Consider the following 16447-nt stretch of genomic DNA (forward strand, 5'->3'; position numbering starts at 1 on the left):
TTAAGCCAACCCAAAGGAAAATAAAATAACTCAAAACACGTTGGGGAAACAAATACATAAAAGCACAGCCTAATTAAATAAATAAAAATTAAAACCCTAATCCCTAATTTCTAACCACAGAGCTCGCCGCCGTCACCGTCATGAAAGTCTTGCCAGTAACCATCGAGGTAGCAACATTAGAGAGAACGATTGAGTGGTCAATTCGAGCAAGACATCGCATTACAAAAGTAACAAATCTGCAACCAAGGGGACACCACACCCAGATTTCGTTACAAAAAACGCAGAACAAAGAGATAATCACCAGATCCAAATCTCATTCACCAATCCCTGCAAATATATACAAACACAGAAACACATGGATAGAAGGTGAGGCTAGGGGTATGTAACCCTTACTTTGGCCGAAGCCGCAGAACGTTTGGCCTCAAGGGAATTCCGGCAAGGTGGGAAATGAATCTAGCAACCATTTTCGACCCGGAGCCGTGCAGCTTTCTCCAGACCTCCGGGAAAAGCATGAAAACAAAAGGCTCGAATGGGTAGATCGGAGCAAAGGATGGGGTGGGGATGGATTATAAGGAGGGGAGTAGAGGGAAAGAGTGAGGGGAGATGGAAGTTTGGGTTTGAAAAGGGACAGCCAGAGGAAAGGAGAGGGAGGGAAGTAGGGAAGGGACATGAAGCCCAAATCTGATAAGCTTAGGAAAAATTTGAGACAAAGCTCAAGGAAGATAAAACTCATGGAAAATTGCAAAAAGAGAGAAGGGGAAAAGGAGGAGGGAAGGAGGAGAAAAATAGAGGTGGGAGGGCGATATAGCTACCGGCACCCAAGCCAAAGGCTAGGGCCGGCGGCAAGGGTATTTACAGTTTTAGAAAACCAGAGAGGAAGAGCTCCTGCGGCTAGAGTGTTTGGCCAGTTTAATTTCTGATCCACACTGGGTCTTGCTAAAAAATTATTTTTAAGATAAAAGTAAGGGTGATCAGCATGGCACAGTGGCAGCTAGCTAGGTTATGCGTATACGTATGAAAGTTTGCAGTGTACGTACTACTAGCACCTTTATTTTGGGGGGAGGGAGAGAGATGGAGAGATGGGTCTCGCACAGGAATGCATGAAGCTTAAAAAGAAGAAGAAACAAAAGTACTACGACCCAACATAACATGCATGAGTACCTAGTAGGCCAAGAGTGAGTAAGTATCAAAGTAGAAAATGATTTTACACACTTTTTTCTTTTCCATTTGCACGTCCTGGTTATTTTTGTTTATTTTCTTTCATATGACGGTCAGAAATAAAAATATAATGTACATGTGAAGAAAAAGTTGAAATCATTTTTTCTAAAAGTAAGCATTATATTTTGATGTTTTAGATTAAACCAATACTAAATACTAATATGAGAATAGATTTGCTCATTATGGATGAGCATTATGACCACATTATATTTGGTTTTAATTTAGTGTACATTTGATAATTATTCGTTTTTTGTTTTCACGTTGTGTGTTAGTAATAAAGTGGAAACACATAGAGAAAATAAGGGATGAAGGTTAATAGGATAGATGGAGAAGAAATGTACGAGGAAAGACACAAAATATAAATTAAAAATCAAACTTTTAAGTTGTTTTTACTGTCAATACTTTGTTTTCTTTCATTCATCCTAATATCTTCAACATCTGTTTCACCAGCTTCTTCATCTATCATTTCTCCTATGTGTTTCCCCTTGTCTCAACTACAAAAGTGGAAATTAATCAAGAACCAAAATTTTGAGATTTATGTTGCGTGTACAAATATTGCAAATCGTGGTACTATGTGGATGTTTTCTTTGTTGTCAAAATAACATGTTGCATTCCATGTCCAATCTGTCAACACCTCTTTTTAGTTTTTATCGTCTCATATTCATAAGAGCGCCTAAGGTACGGAATTAATAATAACAGTTTCCTGAAGTTTGGGGTGATGGCTGATCATCTATTTCCTGACATTTAGACCCTGAATCTGATACTCACGTTTATTAGTCGTAGAATTAAATTCCTTGATCCGGATCATCAGTTTATGAACTAAACGACTTCATTTTCTTCCTAATTAATGGACCATTAATTCTCTAAGAGCCCTAATGCTTAACACCTTTAGGTGAAGGGATTCTAAAACTAGGTTTTTTTTTGGGAAAATAATAACAGTGTACACTATGACTATATGCACGGTAATTTTTGAATAAGAAATGAGAAAAATAAACAACTGGACTTGAAAAGTATGAAATGATTCCTTGTTAGTTAAATTTCACTTTTTCTCTCTCAATATTTTCCAGTATTTGTAGTAAATTTGGCCTTCTTGTCGTTTTAAACTGCTCAGTCCTCCGGAGCCTTGAGTTTTGCCCCTTTTTTCTTCGTGTGCAGGTTAAGGGCAATCACATAATTGCTGTATAGTTTTTAGGGTTAATTGGTGGTGCTTTACGTGGAGGCCCGAGCGTCGGTGATGTTGGTCCTGGTAGACTGGTGCTGCTCTCTTTCTTAATGGGTTGGTCATGTGGGAGAAATATATAATATCGATGTAATTGAGCCACTTTGGCAGATGTGGAGGATAAGGAAATCTAATAGTGGCAGGGATATAAATCACAAAGAAGAAAAAAGGTGGGGTTTGGAAATGTACCTTTTTTTAATTATTGTTTTAGGAGAAAAAGAAACTTTGGATGTGAAGCAGATTCTGTTATTGTCAAAGAGTAACCTAGGAACTTTAATAATTAATTAGTACTTTTTTTTAATCATCATGATCAAATAATGGACGCCGAGTTTATTTTTGACACACTGAAAAATTTATTCTGTTTAAGATCCGTAAGTTGAATATGCGTAGTTTGTTTCTTTTGTGACCTCGTAATTTTCTAATTTTAGGACAAAAATAAAAGGTATCTTACTTTTTTTTAAGTCTTTTTCGATGCTTTTGAATCATCTTAGTTGTCAATTTAACAATCCTATCATGTATACTAGCATATGGGCACACACAAAGTGTGTGAGAAAATTTTTTATTTTTGTTTTTGAAATAGAAGGAGAGAGGAAGATAATGATAGAGAATGTGGGAGTGGGAAGCTTTTTTTTTTTTTTTTTTTTTTAATTAGAGATATGTTAGGATTACATGTAGGTGAGCCTTTGAAGAAAAAAAAACAACAAAATTTGGTTATGTGAAATTACATTTCTACCCCATATTTCTTATTCATGTTCTGTTTTAATTACAGGGTTAAACTGGTAATTTCATAGGGTTTTGGTTGACAATGAGTGTTTTATTAATTAGTAGAGATGATTTGTGTCCTATTCATAGTGTTAATCTTTCACTTAATTATGTTCCAAACGAGATCATTTTTTAGCTGAAGAGGTTTTCTTTAGGATGAGTTTAAAGTTGAGCTTTTTTTAAATTAAAAAAAAAACTAATGAAAATGACTTGAAAATTTTGAGTTTTAACGATAAGGACAAAATAAAGAGTAAAGTGAATAGTACCAGGATTGACTTTTTAGTGTAAAAATAAAATTTTTAATCGACAATCTTTCTTAATATTTTTTTTTCCTATTTGTTTTTTAGTTGTAGTTGCTCTCTCACTCTATGGAAGAGAGCTTCCAATTCGCAGTTGTGGTCATTGTCTTGCTTTGTCGAGAAGAGTTTTTGTGGTTGTGGTCATGGTCATGGATTCAAATTCTAGAGCGGGGATTGTTGTTTAGATGTGTGTGTTGTGGTTTGTGCGCTTGGCAAAAAATTATAAGAATGAAACTTTGAGGTTTGTTGGAGATGACTCATAACAGTTTTTTTTTTTGCCAACGATTGCAAATCATCAAAGATTGCGGTATTTTCCTCGTGGAGCCTTTAAGATAGATCTCAGGCTTGCAATATTTTAGTTCTCATGACTGGGGTTTGGGGTTTAAGACTAAGGGTCATCCATAGTTGAAGAATTGTATTGTATTGATGTGTTTGTAATTGTAAGGTTGTGATGTTCTTTTGACATATGTTCTCTTGAATAATTCTAAGATTAACATGTCTGCCATATGTATATATTTGAACTGTTTTAATGGAATTTTTTTTGCTAAAAAAAATATTTGATTACAAAATTAAACTCAAAATTTGTCCATCTTCAAGGTATTCTCAACAATTGTTCGTTCTATTGTTATGATGGAGAGTGTATGCACAAAAACGATCACTAAATCGTTAGATTTGATTTGATCACTAAATTGTTACATCGATTCAGGGGTAGAGTTTGAATCCTAAACCGAATCAACACGACCACCCTTTTTATATGGACCAAAAACCAAAAAGGAAAAGGAAAATTACGGCCAAATTTTGATTTGGTTTTTGTAATTGACCAATGTTTTACTTTTGGACACAATATTTTCGAATATTAAATTTTACTTTTAGTTTTATGAATGCTGCAATTCAAGGATGATAACTTAATTTCATCAATTTGTAACGCATATAACACATAAGTTGCATATGTAAGCGTATAATTGACTCTTAAGAAGTGTAAAACACGTCCCCAAGCCCCACATTGCCTTAAAGTGCTAATATCGTCAACAAAACATTGAAAGAAATAAGTGTCTGTCCTTATATTGCAACAACTACTAAACTACATGACGATTGGATTACGATAATTCAAACCACAAAAATCGTAGTGGAACTTTTGCCCCAAGTACACGAACAGAATGATATAATTTGACCAAAAATCCTTTATGTACCCTAATAGTAGTGACTAGTGATATTTTTGTCCCACGAGATACAATATTAATTATTTTAATTTTCACATTGAAACATGATTTTCCCACGATTTTTTTTTTATCTATGTACACCCTTATTTAGTTTTATTCTTCATTGTCTTTTAATTTATTTCATTTAAAAATAGAGATAAGCATAATAAGAAAATGAACACGTTTTATTATGTTGTGGCTCGTATATTAAATAATTAGAGCAATGCTTAGGGACTTAGTCAAAAGTGGGAAGTCTTTAGACCATCATCAACCTCATGGACTAAAAGCTAAATTGTTTAGCCCAGAAAATTTAGCTTTTAGCCCAGAAACAGTTTTTCTGCTCCAACCCTTCTGGCTTGAAATTTTAGCCTGAAATTATTAAAGAATGAACTTAGGCTAATTTTTTTTCTTAAATTACTTTTAAAAAAATTATGTAGACTATCGTAAATTAATTTTATGAACATTTTAATCTAAAAATATTTAAATTTCGATAAATATTAAAAAATCACTAAATCGATACATGAAACACTATGGAAGAATATGAAAATCATGATAGAGATGTATAAACACAAAACACACAAGACACAAGACACACATAACACATGTGAAGCACATACAAAACACATGTGAAGCACGTACACATGTGAAGGACATACAAAACTTTCAACTTTCACCAATTATTTAACTTTCACCAATCTTTCAACATTCATTAATCATCCTCTATATATACACATGTTGAATATCAGTTGATCACACAATCTTTCAACCTTCAATTATCCTCTATATTCACCAATCTTTCAACTTTCAAAGTGTTTTTGTTTCCTAAAAACCCTAAATATCTCATCAATGGGTGATAGAATAAGGCGTAGCAGGGTAATGCAGATGACACAATACCAAACAAGCCTTGACATTGAGGATACAGAAATGATCAACGCAGAAGCTGAACTTGAAAACTTCTTATGCAATATGAGCATCATGCCGAATGTAGCTATCTTGGTTCTATCACAGGGCATTCATTTGTGCGGTTTAATAGAGAATAGTGTCATGACTGAATGATGAAAGATTATTTCATCGAGCATCCGAGATTTCCTGATCATGATTTTCGGAGGCGGTTTTGGATGAGGATAGAGCTTTTTGATAGCATATTGAACGCAGTTGTCAATCATGACCACTACTTTGCAAGGAAGATAGATGTCGTCAACCGACAAAGTCTATCATCTCATTAGAAGCTCAAATCTGTATTTCAGATGCTAGCTAATGGCTGCTCTGCAGACTCAACTGACGAGTATTGCCGACTTGGGAGACTACTGCTATTAGGAACATGAAACGCTTATGTCAGGCAATTCAAGCCATATATGGAGCCACATACCTCCACAAGCCAAATCATGAAGACTTGAAGAGGCTTCTACGCAAGGCAGACAAAAAAGGCTTCCCTGGCATGATAGGAAGTCTTAACTGTATCCATTGGGAGTGGAAGAATTATCCTATTGCTTGGGCTGGCTAATTCAACCGTCATAACAAGCTAACTATCGTGCTCGATGCTGTGGCGTCTTACGACACATGATTTCACATGCATTATTCGGCACTCTTGGATCAAATAACGATATCGACGTTCATTGGTCTTCACCTCTATTCAATGATGTTGTCAATTGATGGGCACCAAAATTTCGGTACAAGGTAAATGGTAATAGGTATGAGGTAGGTTACTACCTGACTAATGGTCTTTATCCTAGTTGGTCTACTTTTGTCAAAAGTTTTTCTCATCCGATAGTGCAAAGAAAAAATTATTTTCGCAGAGGCAAGAGACTTACATGAAGGATATGGACAGAGCGTTCGGGATCCTACATGCTTGATGGGCCATTATTAGAGGGCATGCACGACTTTGGCATACCGAAGACCTCCATTCAATCATGATGACGTGCATAATTTTGCATAACATGATTGTGAAAGATGAGTACATCGAAATTGAAGAAGATTCAGATGAAGATGTGGTTGATGACCAACCAACACATGCAAGAGCTATTGCAAGAGATGTTGAATATCTCGCTGCAACCACATATGAGACCTGACAAGATAGGGTCACGTTGAGTGAGTATATAAGACATTTAAATAGAATTCAAGCTCCTTAAGGTCATGACACACTCCACAAGGATTTGGTTGAGCATGTATGGCGCCGAGAAGGTGAACGTTGATGATGTTGGTTTAGCATTTATGTAATAATTTTAAGTGTACTATGTTGGTATTTTCTAGTAATAAATTTAAGTGTCTTCTTGTGCAAAGTATTTTGTGTAGTACATTAGATAAATTATTGAATGGAGATTGAATTATTGAAGACATCTATTCTACATCAAAGTGTGGAATAATAAGTACAATAATTATAGAACGCATCTAGATTTATAGAAACAATAATGAATAAGCCATAAATTTAATACACACGACAATTAATAAAGTACATAAACTTAATACAAACAACAATTAATAAACCATATAAACTTAATACAATCGATAATTCATACACTACATAAACTTAATAATGATATCCACCATCTTGAATTGGTGGTGGACTTATGATATAGGGTTGAGATGATTCATCATCTTAAAATATACTCCTTGTGGCATACTTTCGCAAAATTTTCTTTTACTTACCACGTAAGAACTTCTTCCTCTCTGGAGTGTATTTGTTGAGGTCTTCCATCATGAAATTAATTTCAAACCTATCTTGCTCCCTATCCTCTTCTTCCTTCTTTTGCAAACGCATTCGGGCTGCTTCTTCTTGGCGAGCGCTATGGGTTTTGCTCAATCTTGCAATTCCGGTATCAATGTGTCCACTCATTGAATTTTGGGACTTCCCTTTTCTCTTTGCTTCCTTTTGCTTATCTCTTCCCAGAGGCCTTGCAAAAGGAGTTGGGGTCATTTCATCGACACCTTCATTGACACCTTCATCTCCGACATTTGTCGGTGCAGCTTCATGTTGAAATAATCTTCCCCATTGTTGGTCCGCATCGATTCCCCACCTCGGACAATCTTTAATGACGTCCCAAGCATGTTTCAACTTAAAAACTTAATTTTTTGGTGTTACTCTTGTCTTGTAAATTTCCATTGCTTTGTCACCCTATGCAAAAAATACATAAAAATAATTAGTTGCAAAATAATATTATGTACATGATAAATAAAATATCAAGAAAAAAACTCATAACTTTTGCGGCGCTCTTTCCATTAGCCATGCCAACCACGACTCTCTCCAAGCTTCCCTTTCCATAAAGTGCATGTTTTGTTGATAGTCTTCCACCGATCGTAAACACCATCACTGTCCCTCCCGCTGTCGTTGCAGTTTTCATGAAACTTTTCAATGATTTTATCCCACAAAACCTTTTTATTTTGATTCGTGTCAACTGCACCATATTCGCTAACAAAAACCCATGCTAAGCATAAAGTAACATCTTCCTCACAGGTCTAATTACGAACTATAATATGCTTTCTTGCCATGTTGAACAATTTGGAAATGGTAGAAAGAAAAATTGGAAGAATTGAGTTTTGTGTGGATGTTTGAATAAATACATAGGTATTTATACAGTTTTTTTGATGAATTTTGAGTTAAATAATTTTTTTTAATTATTTTAGCCTTTGGATTTAAATTTGGGCTGTTAGATCTTTTTTTTTTACCGTTGGATTTGATTATATTCGATTTCAGCTGTTGGATTCAATGTATTTTAAAATTACATTTAAAAACAAAACAAAATTTGAATCTGAACCGTTGGATCAACCAACGATCCATAAAGCCCAGCGGTAGGATGCAGAAAAAAGTTGTTGGGCTCTAGTTGGTGGCGGACAGTGGCCCTGATAGTGGGCCCCTATCGGGCGCTGAAGCCAAACAGCTCGCGTGGGGCGAGTGCACGAGTGAACGGGCTGAGACTAGGCTCCCTTTGGGCGAGTCCACGCGTTTGTGGGCTATTTCTGGGGGGGGGGGGGTATTTGGCCTTGGTTTGAGGCCATCTCCAATCGAAGGGTCCAGAGAGTCAGATGACCGAAAATAGCCTGAAAACCGTCTTCAACCGAGGGCTAGGCCAGAGGGTTGTGGAATTTGAGAAGGCCCCATGGAATCAGAAAGGGCTAGAGGGCTGGCCACTTCCAGCCAGCCATAATTTTTTTAAATGTGTTGCATTTCCTGTCGGTTATAACCGACAGGAATTCTTAAGAAAAAATTCAAATGCAACGGCTAGTCAGTTAGCCATTGCATTTGAATTTTTTTTTTTACAGTTTTATTATTATTTTTTATTTACAATTTTTTTCATATAACTTCTATTTTTTCCTATAACTTTTATTTTACAAAATTTGTTTCATATTTTTTTTAAATTCTATTTTTTTCCTATAACTTCTATTTCACAAAATTTGTTTCATTTTATTTTAAATTCTTTTTTTTCCTATAACTTCTATTTCACAAAATTTGTTTCATATTTTTTTCCTATAACTTCCTAAGCCATTATACAACATTAAATTAAATTAAGTAACATGAAACAACATTAAACAATATGAAATAACATTAAATAACATTAACCAACATACAAATTATACAACATAAAAAAACATTTAACAACATTTAAATAATAAATTATGTTTGGCCTTATGGCCCTCGGTTGGAGACGGTTTTTTGTGACAGGGCTAAAACAAGCCATCTGGCCCTCGGTTGGAGACGGAGGCAAATATGACCATGTACTGTTCATTAAAATATTAATATCTTTGAGGATCTTGGAGGGCCGGAGGGCTAAAACGATTTGGCTTGGGCTGGGTTGGGTTTGGGGTGGGGGGGGTGAATAAGTGGAGTAATTTGGCAAATAGCCCAGGGTTGGGTGTGGTCTTATGGACTTTATGCCACCTAATTGTTTAACGTTAATTTTCATATTAATATTATAAAAACATGAGATAATAGAGAGTCCACTAAGACTTCTACTTTTGAGAGTCTCCTTAGACCATCTCCAAGGGATAATCCTAATTGGAATATCACACAATCAAATTTGAAGGTGGAAAGAAACTTCAACCGACATGTCAATTCTACTTGGATTTACATATGAGTCTTGCTGTCAAATTTGACATATAAAAAAGGTGTTGTGTCCTACAAATATCATTTATATAAAAATATATATAATTTTGTGAAAGAAAATATCTGACGTTGCGACACAGGGTTCCTTTTATAGCCGTCGGGAAATACAAAATTCCTAAAGGAAAACTAATGAAAAAGACTTGAAAATTTTGAGTTTTAACGATAAGGAAAAAATAAAGGGTATATTGAATAGTACTAGATTTGACTTTTTAATGTAAAAATTTGATTTTTCATTAAAGTGAACAGTATTACGGATTTTTTGTTAAAACTCTCAATTCCTAATTCAAAAAATTAAACGCGTACTTTTAATGTCTTTATGTTTTCAAATTCTGACCGTTCATTGTACCCCTAGGTCTAGCAAGAGTCATCATCACCCGTACACGTGTTCCCTCCCACTGACCTCCGACGCTACGCTTTCCGGACTCTAATTAGCGCCAAATTCCACTCGCGTCGCTCTCAGAGAATAAAACCTAAACTCCTCCAGATCCAACGGCTGGCCACCACTCCTCACTCTCCCACCCACTCTTGACTGTCCAACCGAGAATTCAATCCAGACCGTCAGATCAGCCATTGCTCTCATCCAGCCCTCCATTATTTAGGATATTCAATTTCAAAAAACATCGAGAGGGAGTGAAAGTGAAAAAGACCAAAGTTCGAGAGCTGCTCTATCTTCCCCAATTCTTCCGATTCTATTCAATCTCTGCAAATCTCTGATCCGGTTCGAGATTTTCAGCAGCTAAAATTCGAGCTCCTTCAGAAATTTCAAGCCTTTTTATTCAAAATTTTATGGCTGCTTTTTCGGTAGTGGAAATATCCGCCTAATCGCCGCCGTCGGTCCGCGACGGTCTCCGGTGACGATTGAGCTCCGAAACGACACCGTTTCTACGTTACCGATGGCGTGCGCGGTGGAATTATTTCTCGAAGGGTTTTGAGCATTTGTGTTTTGGAAATTAAATGCGAATTTGGGAGGCTAATTGTGCATGTTGGCATTTGAATTTATTGGAGATTAATGGAGCAGAGCGAAACGGTCTCCGAAGTCGCGCCCAAGAAATTGGCGAGGCAATTGGATTTCACGACGCTGTGTCGATCGTCAGCGAGTGCGGCGGTGCCGGACGTACAGCTACAGCTTCAGACACCGTCAGTGGCGCAGCAGCAGCCACAAATCTCACCGGCAAAACCACAGTTGCATTTGCATTTACAGTCGCCGCAGCCGGCGGCGGTCCATTCCCAGAAGCAATTAACGCCGCCGCCGGCGATTCCGCAGTTTCAGGCTCGGCCGAGTCCCGCGCCGCCCGCAAACGTTCGGATTCCGCACCCGGTGCACAAGCTTTCGCAAGTGAGGTAAATTTCTATGAATTTTGATCATATTTGGACTTATTTATTTGAATTTGAAGTTTATTTGGTTGAATTTGGTATTGAATATTGGAAATGTTGAGATAGGCTTTGATGTAGTGCATCTTGTGGTAGAAAAGTAGTGCAAAATTGGTAATTTTATGCTTGAATGGTAAATGTGGTTGCTAAGGGAGTTTGCATTGTACATTTATGAGAAATTGTGTTAAGATTTTCAGATATATTATTGATATTGGTAATGTTGTTTAATAACTTATCTGAAAGTACAAGAATTTCCTACTATCTTAATCATAGAGAGGTGGAAGCTCTGCTTTTGACATTCTCTTCGATATTCTACTTTGGTTTTATATCGTTTATTGTTAATTATTGTTCATTTCTTTTGTTTCTTTCTAATTAAGTTATGTTTAAAGCTCCCTGATTGTGAGGTTTGTTGTATTATACTTCTCTTGACCTTTGTGTGCATGTGTTTCTCTTCAGCAAACAAGAATCTCCTTTATCACGCCAACGTGGCGATGGAAAAGATTGTACTCCAAAGAAGCAGAAGCAGTGCAACTGTAAAAACTCTCGGTGCCTGAAGTTGTAAGGACATCTCCTCCACTTCATAACTTTTAGCATTAGATTGCTCCATTTGGGATTTGTATTTGTTTTTGGTATCTTGTAATTTGAAACTTAGATGCCAAAAAACCCTTTGTGGAAGATCTCTTCACCTCACATCTGGAGAGTGGGGGAGATGTTATAGATATTTGCATTTTGGTCCTGGGCACTTCATCTCACCTTTTGCATATCTTGTGAATTCTGTTACACATTGAAACCTTGATATTCAGTTTAACCCTTTCATGTAGAATACATGTTTTTCCAAGTGAAAATGTCAAAATGCTTTATGGTGGAAACGCAGCTCGTCGTCCATTAACATGTAAACAAACAGATATTCTCAATGATGCTTCAATTTGCTTACATAAAGCTGCAAGCTTGAATGTGAATTCTCTGTAGATTTATATTGGGAAACCTCTATCCCTCAATATGGTATTTTCGTTCCATTTGCATATTGGAACGAGATAATTTGTGGAATTAATGGTTGAGTTGATAAATCCACTTTAAGTTACTATCGAATACAAAATGATGTCACCTTTATTTTCTAGTACTTTATATGTTTCAAATTATCCCCATGTATGTGGCTCATCATCTATTCTACTTCCCCCACATTCTTTAATACCTAAACTCAGAACTTGACAATCTTGTAGGTACTGTGAGTGCTTTACAGCTGGAATTTATTGTGAAGGTTGCAACTGCTCGAATTGTCACAATAATGTGGACAATGAAGCTGCTAGGCAGGACGCACGTGGAGCAATTTTAGAGCGTAATCCAAATGCCTTCCAACCAAAGATTGCTAGCAGCCCACAAGAATCTCGTGATGGTAGGGTATGTAATCTGACTCATTTGTAGCTTCAACTGTACCCTTGGATGGACTTTTACGAAGTTCTTATGATGGTGAGAAAACAAGGAGGTGTAAGCATAGTACACTCTTAATGTTTAGTCTAGTTATTGATGTTCTTGAGTCAATTTTATTGCATTTGGTAATTCAGCTCAGTGTGCATTAATAGTTTCTTATAACAAATTCAGGAAGATGCTGGGGAAATTCAAGCAGCTGGAAGGCACAACAAAGGATGCCACTGTAAGAAATCAGGCTGCCTCAAGAAGTATTGTGAGTGCTTCCAAGCCAATATTCTATGCTCTGAAAATTGTAAATGCATGGACTGCAAGAACTTTGAAGGAAGCGAAGAGAGAAGAGCTCTCTATCATGAAGGCCAGAATACTGTGGCCTACATGCAACAGGCCAATGCAGCCATTAGTGGGGCCATTGGAACCTCTGGTTACGGGACCCCTCTTGTGTCCAGAAAAAGAAAAGGCTATGAACTTTATTTTACCACTGGAAATCAATCCACTCATCCGATTGCACAATCTCAACAGGTACAATTTTTCTTCAAGTACTTGAATACATCTTTGTTAAGTTTTGGGTAGTAGTGTGTTTGGCGTTGAATATTTTGATAAGTTGTTCTTGTCAGGCTTAAAAAAGTCCAGTATTGCCATTATTATTACTTGAATGACCTTACTCATGAAGGCTAAGATCATTGTTCACATTTTTTTTAGCTCAGGCTAAGCTAATGATCATTATTCTACAAAAATGCTTGTGGAATATGGCAATCCCTTCCAGATTAAATTCGGATTCAGTTCATTATTCTTGCTTCCATTTTCATTCCATCTATTTCTTAAGCTAACAGGCTTCGTGTTAACCTTATTTTTTAATTGAATTTTATCAGGAAAATCATCTAAGACCTCCTATGACCTCTTCTTCTCAGTTGTCTGTTCCTATCTTTCACGCTGCTAATGCAGCAGTATCAAGACCTTCAAAAACAACTATATACAGGTGTGTTACTTCTCTCAACATTGTTAATTCAAAAGTTTGCTTTATTTTCCTTCAAAATATGCTAATCATCACGTTTCGTGACTGAAGATCTCCATTGATGGACATCATCCAACCAAAAAACGTAAAGGATCTGTGCTCACGTTTGGTTGTAGTTGCAGGGGCAGCTGCAAGGGCACTTGCAGGTTTTGGTTATATACACAAGTCAATTAGATTCCTTTATTCTCTTGGCAATGCATGTGCATCTCATTTCACTTTTGAGTTTTTAGAGCTTTTTTTATTCTTTGTTTAAAATATTTTGAGGACACTGCTAGAACCCTACTGTCCTAATGGGCTCTCCCAAGATGACAAATTTTTAGGTAATCAGTTGTCTGAAAAGGCTATTATTCCAAGGCATGGAACTCTGTTGTTTTTGGAAAGACAATTCTATTCAGTTTGGTTTCGGAAAACTTGCTTTCCAACTAAAACTGCCTTATCATAGTTTTAAAAGTAAATGAACAAGAGGCTGTTTCTAAAGGGCCCAAGAAAAAGGAGCTCATGGTTATTGACCAATATCGAGTATATGTTTTTCTCTTGTATTTTCATTGTGCCATTTTCACCCGGGCTTCTGTTTATTTCAGACTAATCAATAGATTTCTGAATTTTTTATTTCCTTGGGGAAGAAAACTTACTGCCTCTCTTTCTCCCACCTTTTAGTTGCTACAGTGGATGTTAGATATTCTACATATGGTCTTTAAAATATGTGATTCGGTTTTTTGAATTTTCTAATTTAATCTGTCCAGGAAATAGGCAAAGAGAGACAATTCATAAGACTAATGCCACTTCATCCACTCAAGAGGGGAATAAACATAAAACGGAACATGATAAGCAGCATGATGACCATGACCTTATAGGAGTGAATCAAGCAGATAGAGACGCGAGTAGATTTTCTGGATCGAATGGAGGTGATGTGCAAGATAGTAGGCCAATGTCACCTGGAACTCTTGCCCTGATGTGTGATGAACAAGATAAGATGTTTATGGAAGCTGGATTGCCAAATGGTGCTCGAACCGATAATCCAAGCATGCCTCAGAAGTTAACTCAGGATATAGGTTTCACAGAGGTTTACGTGGAACAGGAAAGGCTTGTTCTGACAGGGTTCAGAGATTGCCTTAACCATCTTATTACGCGGGGGAGCATAAAAGGTGAGCGTCTCCAAGTTACAAGTCTAAACTTATGATTGTTGAAAAACAAATACCCATGTGCTTTGTGAATATTTTTGAGAACTTAATACTATGAGAACACCCTACAAGGAAGAGATCAGTTTGGCTTTGTTCCTATATTTTTCTACCCGTTCAGAGCGTTGTGGAAACTTGGCCGATCATGTCTTCTTTTACTGTAACTAGCAGACTTTCTAGAATGAATGTGCATTTTTAGTCATGGATATAAATGGTTTTTGGGGTGTTGAATTCCCCACATCAACATCTTGTTTTAGTCCTTGGAAGATTTCTTTGCAGCTAAGTCCCGAAATTTGCAGTTTGAAATGTTATAGTGGCCCAATACCAAAACTTATTGACAGGAATCTTTTTATCTCTAGTAAAGCTTTAGGACGGTTAAAAAGGAAACCTGGGGACGGTAAAAAGTTCTATTTTGTGACTGTTGATTGACTTTGTTCTTCATTCATGCATCCAGCAAGCCTAACAAGAGTGAGTCGTTTGTCTTTGACTTTGCAGAAACAATGTGTTCTCCCCAAGCCAAAAGGGAGAGGGTAAGCCAGAAAGAATCCGTACAGGTTGGAACAGCAAAACCTACCACTGAACCCAGGTACCAGAAAGAGGCCTACAGCAACGACATTGTGAAATCTCCTCTTTCATCAGCAAACGGTAAAATTCTTCAGCCGGTAACAACAGTCACTTCTGTTGACAATGATCTCACTCTAAAGGTTGGATTGCCCATAGAGAAATAATACTGAGCACTCAGACCAACACCGGTTGTAACTTAGGATAGAAGTAGCTCCAAATTCAAATGGTAGTACCGTGCCTCTTTTGAGACACTTTGGCATGATTTCCTGCCACATCATTCGATCTTAGGTCTCACAGTTAGTAAAAACGAACTTTCGTAAACTAATGAGAGCTAGACCCTTTTTCTCTTGGCATAAATTAATTCTCGAAAGAGCTTCTTTCAGTTTTGTTATGCATTTCTGCTGGTGTATGCTAAAATGCTTTTTTGGGGTTTCCCATCTCAATACAGAAGTGTTCAAATCTCACAATAATTGTCGATATTAACCGTTGGATCTCTTATGGCTAGGGTTGGAAGCCTGGTAATCTGGTAGAGGAGCTAGAAAAAGCCAATCCCATGAAAGCACTGTTCCCAGAAGCCATTCCATGCCACAGTACGATTACCGTATTGGTGGAGCTTCCTTGCATCTTCCTTAAACTGGATTGTCGTTCTGATTGTTTTGTTTGTTTGAATGTTGCTTCCTACCACTTTCAGTTTTTTTGTTTATTTTTCGTTCAAACAGAATGTTCATCACCATAAGGAGACGAGCACATGAACCCAATTCACTCAATCGAATACCAAAAATTTCTGTTTGGTTGCTGGGAATTTTGAGAAAATGATGTAAATGCCAAAATAGTTTCCAAATTACTAATTCTTAAAGAACTTGTTGCTCAAGTAATTCAGAGCATGTACTCTTGTCATCATGTTTTTTATACTTCACTCTTCCAATATCGTTTGGCCATATCCAACAAAACCATTGGAGGACTATTCTTGTATGCCTTATCTTATGAGGAGAGATTATGAAGTGTCTCAGTTGTATATAATTATATGTTTATCTATATTATTGTATTATACATATATACAACCGATGATAAGACATATTTTCTATGTGGTTAATTTTTT

General features: G+C 36.7%; 1 protein-coding gene and 1 long non-coding RNA gene across 3 annotated transcripts; one reads left to right on the top strand and one right to left on the bottom strand.

The window, feature by feature from the left end:
- LOC139192502 (uncharacterized) lies at nucleotides 1–1068 on the bottom strand. Its single transcript, XR_011576700.1, has 2 exons — nucleotides 394–1068; nucleotides 1–236 (listed from the first exon to the last, which is right to left on the bottom strand). It is a non-coding gene; the product is annotated as an uncharacterized lncRNA (long non-coding RNA).
- Nucleotides 1069–10412: 9344 nt separating this feature from the next.
- Nucleotides 10413–16150, top strand: LOC103424839 (protein tesmin/TSO1-like CXC 5). 2 transcript variants are annotated; one of them, XM_029093884.2, is made up of 9 exons: nucleotides 10413–11136; nucleotides 11623–11724; nucleotides 12387–12564; nucleotides 12766–13113; nucleotides 13464–13570; nucleotides 13658–13752; nucleotides 14350–14751; nucleotides 15280–15429; nucleotides 15854–16150. In XM_029093884.2, exons 1-9 carry the CDS (start codon nucleotides 10805–10807, stop codon nucleotides 15868–15870), a joined length of 1731 nt encoding a protein of 576 aa, XP_028949717.1. In that variant the 5' UTR covers nucleotides 10413–10804; the 3' UTR covers nucleotides 15871–16150. The 2 variants fall into 2 exon arrangements, with proteins under 2 accessions (XP_028949717.1, XP_028949716.2); XM_029093883.2 differs by lacking the exon at nucleotides 15854–16150 and having other exon boundaries at nucleotides 15280–15730.
- Nucleotides 16151–16447: the final 297 nt, after the last annotated feature.

This window comes from Malus domestica, chromosome 15 (genome assembly GCF_042453785.1).
Source record: "Malus domestica chromosome 15, GDT2T_hap1".
Taxonomy (NCBI): Eukaryota; Viridiplantae; Streptophyta; class Magnoliopsida; order Rosales; family Rosaceae; genus Malus; species Malus domestica.